The sequence below is a fragment of the Lactuca virosa genome, chromosome 8 (assembly GCF_052849685.1).
Source record: "Lactuca virosa cultivar CGN04683 chromosome 8, Lactuca_virosa_CGN04683_v6, whole genome shotgun sequence".
NCBI lineage: Eukaryota > Viridiplantae > Streptophyta > Magnoliopsida > Asterales > Asteraceae > Lactuca > Lactuca virosa.
Window position 1 is genome coordinate 172,477,198 of NC_136433.1, and position 14,176 is coordinate 172,491,373.

Sequence of the window (14,176 nt, forward strand, 5' to 3'; positions counted from 1 at the left end):
TACAAACAATGTGTGAATTTCGTCCAATTCGGAGACTGCATCATTCCACTCGAAAAGTTCGCGCGCCAGTCCAAAACCGAAAAACGACATTTTGAGCCCCTACACAGTCCCGAATTACCGAAATAACATCGTCGGTGATCACGAACTGATTTATAGTTTTAGCATATACATACAATATGTGAATTTCGTACAATTTGGAGACTGCATCATTCCACTCGAAAAGTTCGCGCGCCAGCCCAAAACCGAAAAACGAGATTTTGAGCCCTAAACAGTTCCGAATGGCCGAAATAACATCGTCCGTGATCACGAAGTGATTTATAGTTTAGCATATACATACAATGTGCGAATTTCGTCCAATTTGGAGACTGCATCAATCCACTCGGAAAGTTTGTGCGCCAGCCCAAAACCGAAAAACGATATTTTGAGCCCCTAAACAGTCCTGAATGGCCGAAATAACATCGTCGGTGATCACGAAGTGATTCATAGTTTTAGCATATACATATAATGTGCGAATTTCGTTCAATTTGGGGACTGCCACATTCCACTGATAAAGTTCGCCCGCCAGCCCAAAAACCGAAAAACGACATTTTGAGCCCCTAAACAGTCCCGAATGGCGGAAATAACATCGTCGGTGATCACGAAGGGATTTATAGTTTTAGCATGTACATAAGATGTGCAAATTTTGTCCAATTCCGAGACTGCATCATTCCACCCAAAAAGTTCGCGCGCCAGCCCAAAACTGAAAAACGACATTTTGAGCCCCTAAATAGTCCTGAATGGCCGAAATAACATCATCGGTGATCACAAAGTGATTGATAGTTTTAACATAGACATACAATGTGTGAATTTCGTCGAATTTGGAGACTGCATAATTCCACTAGAAAAGTTCGCGCGCAAGGCCAAAATCAAAAAACGACATTTTGAGCCTCTAAACAGTCCCGAATGGCCAAAATAACATCGCCGGTGATCACAAAGTGATTTGTAGTTTTAGCATATACATAAGATGTGCGAATTTCGTTCAATTCGGAGACTGCATCAATCCACCTGAAAAGTTCGCGCGCCAACCCAAAACCGAATAACGACATTTTGAGCCCCTAAACAGTCCCGAGTGGCCGAAATAACATCGTCGGTGATCACAAAGTGATTTGTAGTTTCAACATATACATACAATGTGCGAATTTCATCCAATTCGGAGACTGCATCATTCCACTGGAAAAGTTTGCGCGCCAGCCCAAAACCGAAGAACGATATTTTAAGCCCCTAAACAGTCCCGAATGGCCGAAATAACATCGTCGATGATCACGAAGTGATTTATAGTTCTGCTATATGCATAATATGTGCGAATTTCGTCCAATTCGGAGACTGCATCATTCCACCCGAAAAGTTCGTGCGCCAGCCTAAAACCGAAAAACGACATTTTGAGCCCCTAAACAGTCCCGAAAGGCCGAAATAACATCGTCAGTGATCACAAAGTGATTTATAGTTTTAGTATATACATAATATGTGCGAATTTCGTCAAATTCCGAGACTGCATCATTCCACCCGAAAAGTTCGTGCGCCAGCCCAAAACCGAAAAACGACATTTTGAGCCCTAAACAGTCTCGAATGGCCGAAACAACATCGTCGGTGATCTCGAAGTGATTGATAGTTTTAGCATATACATATGTTGTGCGAATTTCGTCCAATTTGGGGACTGCATAATTCCACCTGAAAAGTTCGCGCGCCTTCCCAAAACCGAAAAACGACATTTTGAGCCCCTAAACAGTCCCGAATGGCCGAAATAACATCGTCGGTGATCACGAAGTGATTTATAGTTTTAGCATATACATAAATGTGAATTTCGTCCAATTCCGAGACTGCATCATTCCACCCGAAAATTTCGCGCGCCAGCCCAAAACTGAAAAACGACATTTTGAGCCCCTAAACATTCCCGAATGGCCGAAATAACATCGTCGGTGATCACGAAGTGATTTATAGTTTTAGCATATACATAAGATGTGCGAAATTCTTCCAATTCGGAGACTGCATCATTCCACCCGAAAAGTTCGTGCGCCAGCCCAAAACCGAAAAACGACATTTTGAGCCCCTAAACAGTCCCGAATGGCCGAAATAACATCGTCGGTGATCACGAAGTTATATATAGTTTTAGCATATACATAAGATGTGTGAATTTCGTCCAATTCCGAGACTGCGTCATTCCACCCGAAAAGTTCGCGTGCCAGCCCCAAACCGAAAAACGACATTTTGAGCCCCTAAATAGTCCCGAATGGCCGAATAACATCGTCGGTGATCACGAAGTGATTGATAGTTTTAGCATATACATACAATGTGTGAATTTCGTCCAATTTGGAGACTGCATAATTCCACTAGAAAAGTTCGCGCGCCAGCCTAAAAATCGAAAAACGGCATTTTGATCCCCTAAACAGTCCTGAATGGCCAAAATAACATCGCCGGTGATCAAATGGAAGGGAGGCAAATCCCAAGAACTTGGAATGTGAGAAATTTTAGGAAATTCTACTTTTAACAGACCCCACCAAGTCGAACAAGGGTAAACGACACCAATAATACGAGATACGGGGACAGATAGCCCTACTTAGTGGTTGAGAGGGCAAGTCCACTCCTTAGCGCTTAATGTATTAAGAACAAAATGCTCGATGTAATACTCAATGTATTAAGAGCAAAGTTTCCATGCCGAAATTCTCAGTGTATTAAGTGCGAAATTTTCATACTTAGTGTATCAGCCTTAAATACTCAGTGTATTAATTGCAGAATTTTCATACTCAGCGTATCAGCCTTAAAAACTCAGTGTATTAAGTGCGAAATTTTCATACTTAGCGTATCACCCTTAAATACTCAGTGTATTAAGTGCAAAATATTCATACTCAATGTTTCGGCCTAAATACTCAGCGTAATATAAACAAACTTACCCCCACAATACTCAGTGTATTGCGCCAAAGGCTCTGAGGTACTGAAGGGATATTCCCATTCACAAATTGATACGCTGAATTAAAGTGCTTAGAGCACCTAGAGAAGTTTTCCCATGCGTGAATGAACTAAGGAAAGGAACAAACATAATAATACAGCCTAAAGTCCACAGTCAATTACATAAAAGCAATACACAAAGAGCCAGTACAAAAGCAAAGCCAACAAGGCCAAAATCAACAAGTTGTTTGTCCAAAAGTAACAAGAAACAAGCTTAAGAAAGATTTTCACACCCCAGAGGGGCAGCACACGGTACATTAGTACCCTAAGTATCAACATAACCAACACCACCACCAACGCTTTCATCCACAGGCCCACCGTCACTGTCACCATTGCCAACACCACCACTAGCATCCGCATCAACATCACCAACAGGATCACCATCGCCGTCACCATCCCCAACACGGCCACCAACATCCTCATCACCACCACTAACTGGCCTGTCACCGCCATTACCATCGCCAATATCACCAACAACATTTTCGTTGTCATCAACCACCATGTCCTCAGGGGTACCCTCAGAGCCAGTGAAAGCGCAAAGTGCACGGACCCCCTGAATGTCTAAATTCCCTAACCCTAGTAAAGATGCATGATCCATGCTGGCGAAAGCAAGAGAATCATCAACCCCTCATTCACCTGTGTGTGAGCATCCACCTTACTCTCCAGAACGGACCTGACTTCCTCCACAGCAGCCTTCTCAGCGGCAAACAAGCACTTTTGCTCCAAATCCTGGATATCATTCCCCAAGTTCAAAAACTTAGCGACTCAACCCAACTTCGCGAACATCACATCCTGCATGAACGACCTCAATATCACAAACCAGCTGAATCCGACGAGCACCTGCAACAAGGTAAAACATATGCGAAAGAGCGGAGCTACCCATAGCTTCCATATCAGCAACTGCAGTAGGAGGGAACGCATGGCGTGCAAACTCCACCGCATTGGCACGCACAGACATACGAGAATCATTGTTGATATTCTAGGCAGGAACAAAAATATGCGACCCAGAAGGGTCCCCGACATTGCCTCCATCAGAAGTCGGGGACCGCTCCACACCACCAGAACCCCGGGGAGGGGAAGAGTCGGAAAGAACTTGAGAAATAACTTGAATAGGAACTTCGGGCTGCTCAGACGCCCCATAACTCCCCTCATATTGTTGAACGTCATCATCGGGTATCACAACAACCGACTCCGGTGTCGAGGATATTGAATTTAGGAGACGGGAGAAATTGCGCCTCATCTGAACCCATTTTCCAATCTTGAGTGCACCGGTAACCGTTTCCCCTATGGCCAAGACAGTTTTCCTCTTTGCTTGCAAGCGACAGACATCCGAGATTATACCGTCCTTGTTGTCTTCAACCGCGTCCGTCGAACTAGAGTAGGCACCGACCGGAGGAGCGCCGGTTGAAATAGGATGGGTAGCCAAGCGAGTTCCCCTAACTAACGTCGACGCCCCCTCAACCACAGGAGGAACAGGAGCAGCCACGGACAAAGCAAGTTGATCAAGGCGATGGGGAGGGGGGAGACTGTCGACCAAATCCACCTCCCGGTGCTCCAACTTCCCCTGGTAGCGTTTCCGCAGTACCTCATCCATGGATAACAGGGACTCAACACCTGCAAAAACAAGACATCAGGAAAACACACAACCAAACGTGAGGATCAAGCATGCTAACCCCTAACTCTTCTCTCTCTCTCTCTATATATATATATATATATATATATATATATATATATATATATATATATATATATATATAAGAAGAGAAAGAGAAGAGGGAAAAAGGAAGAAGAAAGGATTAAAGAGGGGGAGACAAGGAGATACAGTACAAACAACTCACTGTTAGTAATGGAGAAAAAGACCGCCATTTTCCCCCGCCGCCTCCAAGAGTGGCTCATACCCATACCGGCCAACAGCGCCTCGGAGTAATCCTCCGGGGTGACCTGGATACTCTTTAGTAGTTCGGCGACACCCTGGTTGCGTGGGAACAGTTTAGGAGTGACATCGGCGAAAGAATTAGCACGATACCGACCACTGCCCACCAGTCCATGGTTTACCCACAGCCATTTGTCTTGCCAATTTTTAGGGGTCCGCCCATCGGGAACCAGAGTGTGCCATCCGCGTCGGACGGAAAAGGTGCACTTGTCACCGGTACAACAAAACCTAAAAAAGTACTTGAAGACAAAGTAATCTGGGAGAACGCCATTGGCACGAGAGATCATTTCAAACGCTACTACCTTGTTTATGGCGTTGGGGGTTAACATTTGCACGCTACATCCAAACTTCTGCAAGACCTCCTCCTGAAAGTCAGTAAGGAGGAGGCGTAATCCGTAGTCGAGAGTTTTCAGGTAAACCCCCACCTTACCGGGAGGGAAGACAGAATGGACGAACCAGGTAGCGGAAACTGAACGCCATCGGCCAGAGATAGGCCATACGTCTCTCCAAGGAACTTGAACTCAGCATCATAAGGAAGGGTCCCGCGTTGACCAGCCATGGTAGAAAGACAGGAAGAAACCTAGAAGAAGGAGAAGAGGAAAAGAGAGGTAACGTGAAGAAAAAGGAAAGAAGGATGATAAGCGCCCTTATATAAGAAAGGAAAAAGGTGGGATGTTCAAAACCCCTGACAAAGTGACGTAACCGCTAGCCATGATGAGTGGTCACATCGCCATTAAAACCGAAACGGCGAACGAACCAGGAATGGACACGTACAGAGCAGTTAAGTCCAGAATGGCGTAGCTAGCGCATCAACGCTACGTCTACCGGACTAGGGGACTTGATAACGTGCCCTAGCCAGCACGTAAGAACCGCACGCTCTATAGAGTTAAGTCCAAAACACCGTACGTAGCTAGCGCAACAACGCTACGTATACCAGACTAGGGGACTTGCTAACGCGCCCTAGCTAGCACGTAAGAACCGCGCCCGGCCCAAGGACTAGCACGCCCGTCAGAACAGACTCAGCGGAGCTTAGCGCCTGCCAGCGCCCCTAAGAGCAGGGCATTCTGGAAAAAGGTTAGCGCCCGCCAGAGGCGCTCCCGTGAAAGGCTCGCGCCCGCCAAAGGCGCCCTCAGCTCCAAGACAAATGATACGGTCAGGTAACAAAACAGGCGATCAACACGATCCTCCAATCAGCACCCCTGATCTTGTCGCCTCTGGCGATCCTATCTCGTACGGACGAGCAGGAGCGCTGAGTATATAAGGAGACGCTCACGACCCTGACAGGTAAGTGATCTTCTCCAATCAACACTCATATACACCCTCATAACCCTACTAACTTGACCGTCAGAGCGTCTTTCCGGGAGCCACCTCTCTGGAAACGGCTGAAGGCCTTCACTTCTCTGTGACCTTGCAGGAGCAGCTAGACAATCATTGCTAGAGTTCAAGCAGAACCAAGGCAAGGTCGCATCACTTTCCGAAGGCCTTTGCTGGTGCACTTCCTTGGGAAGACTTGCGCAATATAGGGAACGACATTTTGCTCATGTTGGTGGTGTTTCTTGTGCTCGCCTCCTCCGTTCTGAGGAACTTTGGTTCACGTTTGCCATCAGACAAAGTTTGTTCTGGATCCGAAATTGCTCTTGCGCGGGGCTTGGCACTGGTGTTGATTATCGGCCAGACAGGTGCATTCGCCTGTCGGCGAGCGTTTCTTCGCTGTGTATCTCGCACCCCGTATTTTGGCTGAGCAATCCTTGGATTAGTGTTTGTTTCTTCCTGTGGAGGAAGGGTTGTGAGCCGACTAAACACGTCTTGTCGTCTCTTCCTTGATTCTTGGGTCGGCACTCATGCTTTAGCTTATTTCCAGCGGGAGGTCTCCCTCTTTTGGTGACTGTCATTCTGACGCAATTGGGTTTCCTACGTTGCTTCTCGTTGAGCATCACACCTGTTGGCTGGATTATTCGCTATTATCATGGCTGATCCATCACTTGTGCTGAATTTGATGACGCAGTGGATGGTAGATGGAATTGCTCGCAACTGGAAAAGCGCAGGGCGTCTAAAGAGAATGTTGTGTTCAGTTGGGAAGTTGACAACCGTGAAATCGAGCACCCTTGTTATCACCTTTGCCCCATCATGGCTAACCAGAGTGAACGGGAGTCTGACTATTCCTGTTGGCCAGATACGGTGTCCAGTGAAACCGACTAGCGGGCCCTGGCGTGGTGGTTGGAGGTACTCTTTCCATTCGATGGACAGTTGGCTAAGGCAGTGCTCGTAGATCACATTGACTCGACTTCCGTTGTCGATGTAAACTTGTTCAACACGGTGTCGACTAACAAAACTGGTGATGTACAATGGATCGTTGGGATCCCAATGCTCCGGCCTTGAGTTATTCATCGAGAATGCTATGTTGAGGACGTTTTGGTGGTATGGCCTTGCATCGGGATATCGACTTTGGCGGTTGGTGCATGGGAGATGCCCGGTGATGCTGAGTATCTCCGCCCTCTTTTCTCGGTCTCTTCCTCCATCCTTTTGATTGTTGGGCTGATGTTTATCCTCGTCGAATTTTTCCCTGAGGTCTTTTGCTATATCAACAATGTTTCCTACTAGTTGTTTTTCATCAATCCCCCTCTTTAGCACTGTACAATTGTTTGTATCGTGAGTTTTGCTTTTATGGTACTCACAAAACTTGGGCTTGTCTTTGTTTTCCTTGGCTGGGGCTTTGTTGATCGCGTGAACGTCGGTATGACGGCTTTTGCTATCGTTCCTGTAGAACGGTCTGTACCGTCTAGACATATGTCGGGGGTGACGATTGTGCCGCTGCTGGTCGCCATCTTGCCTTCCCTGCTGGGCCGAGATTGCCACGACACCACCTCCTCCTGCTTTGCATCTGCATTGGCTATAGCTTTGATATTGGCCTCTTTTCGCTCTTCCCCTTCGATTTGCCTCATGTATTTTTCACCGTGGAACTTAAGTTCATCCCGAGATCGGGGAACGGTTCCCTGCATCTTCTTCGATAGGGGCCCTGGGAGTAAACCTTGGGCGAAAGCACCTGTTACCAGGAACTCTTCATGTCCTGGAACATTCAATGTCGCCAGCGTGAACTGGTCATAGTATTCACGGATTAATTCCCCTTCTTTCTGCTTACATGCCATTACAGAGTTAGCGTCCCCCTTGCCTTTCCTCAATTGCATGAAATTGTTGAGGAAAAGGTATTTCAGTTGCTCGAAGATGGAGATGTTGCCTGGCCTCAGAGATTTCAACCACTTGCTAGCGTTGCCAGTAAGGGTGCAAGGAAAATAAGTGCAAGTGAAGCGACTATCCATCTTGAGGGAAGTCATCGTCCATTAATAATTGTCAATGTGGTCGTCTAGATTTGTTGTACTGTCATATTTGGGATCATCGTCGTGTGCGGAATCTCGTACTGCAGCAGCTCGTGACTAAAATTAGAGTCGGCGCTTCGCATGGGATTGTTCATGTATGAGGATAACATCCCGTTGTAAGCCATGTGCTGTTGTATTTGGTACGGGCTTGCATACATTTGGCTATGCATAGTCGTCAGCGAGATATATAGATGATACAGAGGCAGGTCTGGTATCGGACCGAATTGTTGGATGCCGTGTTGCCCTATTGAGGGAAGCGTGTATGATTGCGCTCATGCGTATTATTGTGCATTTGGATTGAACGGCTGAGTGGCTGCTACGAGGGGATTGATTTCGAATTGAACTGGGAACTGAATGCCAGATCCGGAAAAACTGGATCCCTGACCCGCCAGGATCTGCGTGCTTGCGACTTGTGGTTGATTCGGTGTATGGATGAAACTTGGGATATGTTGCACAGATGGGTTGAAGATCGGTTGTTGTTGTACGTAGAGCGGCATATGAGGCAAGCCTGTCATGGTGGTGTGTGGGTAGACTGTGGAGGAAATTTGTAGCTGTGGTTGGATGGTGCGGGGGATCCAAGTCCCAGCGTTGGTGGTGTGCGGGAGAGACTGTTGTTGTGGGACAGGGGTCCCTGTTGATTGTGTTGCAACGATTTGCGGAGTTGCAGTTACGATTGCAACTTGTAGGATTGGGTCGGTTTTAGGGCGCCATAGATTGGCCGCGGGGGTTGCTGTCGTCACTGCTGTGGAGCTCGGTGGCGTTTATGAAACTGGTGTGAGGTTTGATGCATGTTCTTCCTGAACGAAAGGTTGTCCTCCCTCTAGTGACTGCATCGGACGTAACAGACTTTTCTCCAGTATTCTAGGCACTATTGGGATTTCACCTGCCATTGTTGCTCTTTGGATTTTTTCGTGAGTGTATCGTTCTAGAGATACGCCCGAATGGCACCAGATGTTGTGATATGTTGGAGACGGTAGAGTTGAGATTGCCGGTGGGTTTAGCTTAGATGCCCTCTCCTAATATCACAGTACAAAAATGGAAAGAAGATCATTAGTCGACGTCCGGGAGGGATTCCCGGGACGAAGCTCCAACGATCTAGTTAGTGTTTGTTCTCATAGAAAAGAAAGAATATTCACTGGAAAGAGAGTCCTCCTTCTTCTCGAGGAAGAAGGATCCTTTTATACCTGGTTTCAGAGGCATGTGGACCTCAACTGATTTTGTTGGAGATTCCTTCATCGGGCGTGACGTGGCGGACTCCTACTGGAAGATTATTCGTCACGCCCTTTTTGCATCCACTCCTTATTGGCTAGAGGAGGATCTTTCAGTTATTTACGAAGATCGTGGCTATCGTCTGACGAACACGTGGGATGCTCTAAATGGTCCCACGCTCGTCGGGATGTTATCCCTTGGTGAGGAGGTTATAGCGCTGCAATGCACCATAACTCTCACACCTATGTCTTTCGCGTTGGCGAAGGCCCGGCCTTGGGTTCGGACTTGGTCCTACTAAGTTCAGCTTAGGCCAAGCTCGGTACTAGTTTTGACTTATGTTTTTGACGTTCCCTCTAAGGGATACGTTAACACCACCTTATTTGTAACATCCCCCTCTGGCACGTATCACAATATTGTCCGCTTTGGGCTCCCGACGCGAAAAGTTCCCAGGGGTCACCCATCCCTGAATTGCTCTCGCCTGGGCATGCTTAACTGCAGAGATCTTATGGGATCTGTTGCCCTCATAGCTTTAAAACGTGTTGTGACAAGGAAGGTATCCACATCCCTTATAAGGAAATGTTTCGTTCTCTTCCCAAGCCAATGTGGGATCAGGTGCAACCCACCTTCACCCCTCATTATAGGTTTCGACGTCCCCGTCGAACACATCGACCCGTGCCCTAGCTATGATACCATTTGTAACACCCCCCTCTAGCACGTATCACAATATTGTCCACTTTGGGCTCCCAGCGCGAAAACTTCCTAGGGGGTCACCCATCCCTAAATTGCTCTCGTCCGAGCACGCTTAACTGCAGAGTTCTTATGGGATCTGTTGCCTTCACGGCTTTAAAACGAGTTGTGACAAGGAAGGTATCCACATCCCTTATAAGGAAATGATTCGTTCTCTTTGCAAGCCAATGTGGGATCAGGTGCAACCCACCTTCACCCCCCATTAATCATCTCACATCATGTGTGACCCATGCTTCTTTTTCACGAACATGATCGGTGCTCCCCATGGGGAACTGCTCGGATGAATGAATCCCCAGTCTAGCAGCTCCTGAAGATGCGTAGACAACTCCTGCATCTTAGGCGGAGCTAGACGATAAGGCGCCTTGGCTATCGGAGCCGCACCAGGCACCAAATCGATATGGAACTCCACTTGCCTCTCGGGAGGCACCCCAGGCAACTCCTATGGAAATACATCAGGAAAATCTCGCAAAATCGGTACCCTGCTCATATCTGGCGTGGCCTCCACCCTCGTATCCGAAACATAAGCCAAAAACCCATACTTCTTTTCTTTTCTTGATCCAATTGTTTTAATCTGGCCTGACAAACACAACACGTTCCCTTGGGTAACATGGTCCTGCCAAGTGTCGTGGGCTCCTCCCATGGTCTTCACATAAGTCCACATATAGATCAAATAGAAAACCATTACATACTCCATTACTAATCATCTCATATCAATTAATGGGTCGGCCTTGGTGCCTTCAACCCATGAGTGTAGTGAGAAGACTCACCTCAGTCTGCTAAACACAAAAGCTGCTCTCCTAACAGTCTGAAACTACATACTAAACAATGATACAATTAACTCTAAATTAGGATTATAACACAACCTAATCAAAGAGTCTAAACACCTAATCCTAAGTCCCTCCATAGTGGCCCACAGTCTTCCCTTTGCTAATGGGCCTAAGATCCAAGATAAAAGCCATTAATGGACCATATGGCCCAATAAGTCCCAACCAAAACAACTATGGCCCAAATCAGAATATCAGCCCAAAACTCTAAATGGGGCCAGGCCCAAAACTGAACAAGACCCAAAAACCTTACAAGCCCACACAAAGCCCAAACCCAACTGGAGTGTGTACGCCCTGCGTACCACTCCAGTACACTTAGCGTACCAGACCCTAAAGTTGTACGCATCACACAATATTACGCACGGCATACAAGCAGGACATGCATCACTCGACCATTAAGTGCTTAATACTTGGGATTTCAACGTCAAACTTTAGATCTGAGTCCAATACGATGTCCTAGGGCATAAAGTTGGCAACTTTATGCCCTTGCATGTCATGAGTGACCCCAACACTTCATTCTTCCCATTAAGACCTCATTTAAGACCTCTAACTTATGCTTGAAGTCAAAACAACCTTGAAGATGGCACCAAAACAAAAGCCAAAAAGGGACTCCAAAACAAAACCCTAGCTCAAACAATCAAAAGAGATGTCAAGGTTATGACTTTTTACCTTCAGAAGTTCCTCAAGATGAACTAGATGCAGGATCTAGAAGCTCAATGACACCCAAGGCTTGATCACCACCTTCTCCTTCTTGAATGATCTCTAAAATGGCCACCAACACACTTTCTAAGCTAAAGAATCACACTCACAAGGAAATATGAGGTTAAGGGACGAACTGATTAGGGTTTGGTCCAAAAGACTTAAGGACGTTTATATAGGTCTCAAGTACGGATATTAGGGTTTTGGTCTTCAGTCACGTACGCCCCGCATACCCCTTGGTATGCCCATCATACATGACGAACCTCCACGATCAACTATCCTTAGTACGCTAAGCGTACTCCTTAAGTACGCCCAGCATACGAAGGGACCAAATTTTGCAATAACTTTCATACTAAGGGTAAGAAATGTAAATATCTTGATCCCGACCGTTACAAATCTCCCCCACTTGAACTAGACTTCGTCCTCAAAGTCTGCTGATGCGAAAAGATCTGGATAATGCTTTCTCATCTCGTCCTACGGCACCCAGGTCCATTCAGAGCCTCTCCAGTGCTGCCATTGCACCTTCACTGGCTTCACCTCTTTGTTACCAAGAGCCTTAGTCTTTCTATCCAGAACTGCAATGTGCTTTTCAACATAATTCAGGCTCTCATCCACCTGAATTTCATCCAAGGAAATGACTGTAGCCTCATCAACAACACACTTCCGGAGCTGAGACACGTGGAAGGTGTTGTAGATCTGACTGAGCTCATCCAGAAGATCCAACTGATGAGCAACCCTGCCGACCCGGGCAGAAATCCTGAACGGACCAATGAATCGGGGCCCCAGCTTGCCCCTTTTCTGAAAACGAATGACACCTTTCCAAGGTGATACCTTCACCAACACATAATCTCCCACCTGAAACTCGAGGTCTGATCGGCGACAGTCAGCATAACGTTTCTGACGGTTTTGTGCAACCCGTAGTCTTTCACGCACTTATTGAATCCATTTCATGGTCTTAAGCACCACTTCAGTGCTACCCATGACTCGATTCCCCACCTCCCCCCAACAAACTAGGGTCCTACACCTCTGAATATACAGCATCTCAAACGGGGGTTGTTCAATACTAGCATGATAACTATTGTTGTATAAGAACTCTGCTAGCGGAAGGTAAGTATCCCAACAACCTCCAAAGTCTAATACACTTGCCCGAAGCATATCCTCGTGCGTCTGAATTGTCTGCTCACTCTGACCATCGGTCTGGGGGTGGTAAGCAGTGCTGAAATGCAATTAAGTACCCAACTCCTCATGGAACTTCCTCCAGAACCTGGAGGTGAAATGGACATCACGGTCTGAGACCACAAATACCGACATCCCGTGCCTGACCACCACCTCCCACACATAAATATATGCTAACTTCTCAGTGGAGATACTCTCGGAAATCGGAATAAAATGCACACTCTTAGTCAACCTGTCTACAATAACCTAAACGGAATCCACACCCTGCGCCGCCTAAGGTAACTTCGTGATAAAATCCATGGTAACTCCAAAAGGTCAAAATCACTCCAAAAATGTCTTAAAACTTCTTAATACCTTAAGACCTCAGTCCAAACTTCCAGATCTGATTTCAATGGACTTCTTAAGTCATAAAGTTTCCAAATCAAAACCCTAAGTCAAAACTCAATAGGACCCAAATCAAAACCCTAAGTCCCAAACTTCATCAAATGACTACCAAATCACGCATTGAAGGTTTATACCCATCAAGATCCAAACTTTATGACTGCATAACCTCAACAAGGAGAAAATATGAAGCTCAAAGGTTCTAGAGTAACTTCTACTCATAACAAAATACCACTTAGCTAGATCCACATGAAATAGTTGTCAATTTGTAACATCCACCTCTGGCACGTATCATAATATTGTCCGCTTTGGGCTCCCGACACAGAAACTTCCCAGGGGGTCACCCATCCCTGAATTGCTCTCGTCCGTGCATGCTTAACTGCAGAGTTCTTATGGGATCTGCTGCCCTCACGACTTTAAAACGCGTTGTGATAGGGAATGTATCCACACCCTTATAAGGAATGTTTAGTTCTCTTTCCTAGCTGATGTGGGATCAGGTGCAACCCACCTTTACCCCCATTATAGGTTTCGACGTCCCTGTCGAACACATCGGCCCGTGTCCTGACTCTGATACCATTTGTAACATCCACCCGTGGCACATATCAGCTTATTGTCCGCTTTGGGCTCCCGATACGAAAACTTCCCAGGGGGTCACTCATCCCTGAATTGCTCTCGTCCGGGCATGCTTAACTGTAGAGTTCTTATGGGATCTGTTTCCCTCACGACTTTAAAATGTGTTGTGGTAGGGAAGGTATCCACACCCTTATAAGGAATGTTTAGTTCTCATTCCTAGCCGATGTGGGATCAGGTGCAACCCACCAGTTAAGTTATGCTAATGGTAAAGACTTCAA

The 14,176-nt window shown here is 46.6% G+C and overlaps 1 protein-coding gene across 1 annotated transcript; it reads right to left on the reverse strand.

The window, feature by feature from the left end:
• Positions 1-6,826: 6,826 nt before the first annotated feature.
• On the reverse strand, positions 6,827-8,247 carry LOC145131059 (uncharacterized). The gene is made up of 2 exons (XM_079065796.1): positions 7,692-8,247; positions 6,827-7,545 (listed from the first exon to the last, which is right to left on the reverse strand). The coding sequence occupies exons 1-2, from the start codon at positions 8,245-8,247 to the stop codon at positions 6,827-6,829; spliced, it is 1,275 nt and encodes a 424-aa protein (XP_078921922.1).
• Positions 8,248-14,176: the final 5,929 nt, after the last annotated feature.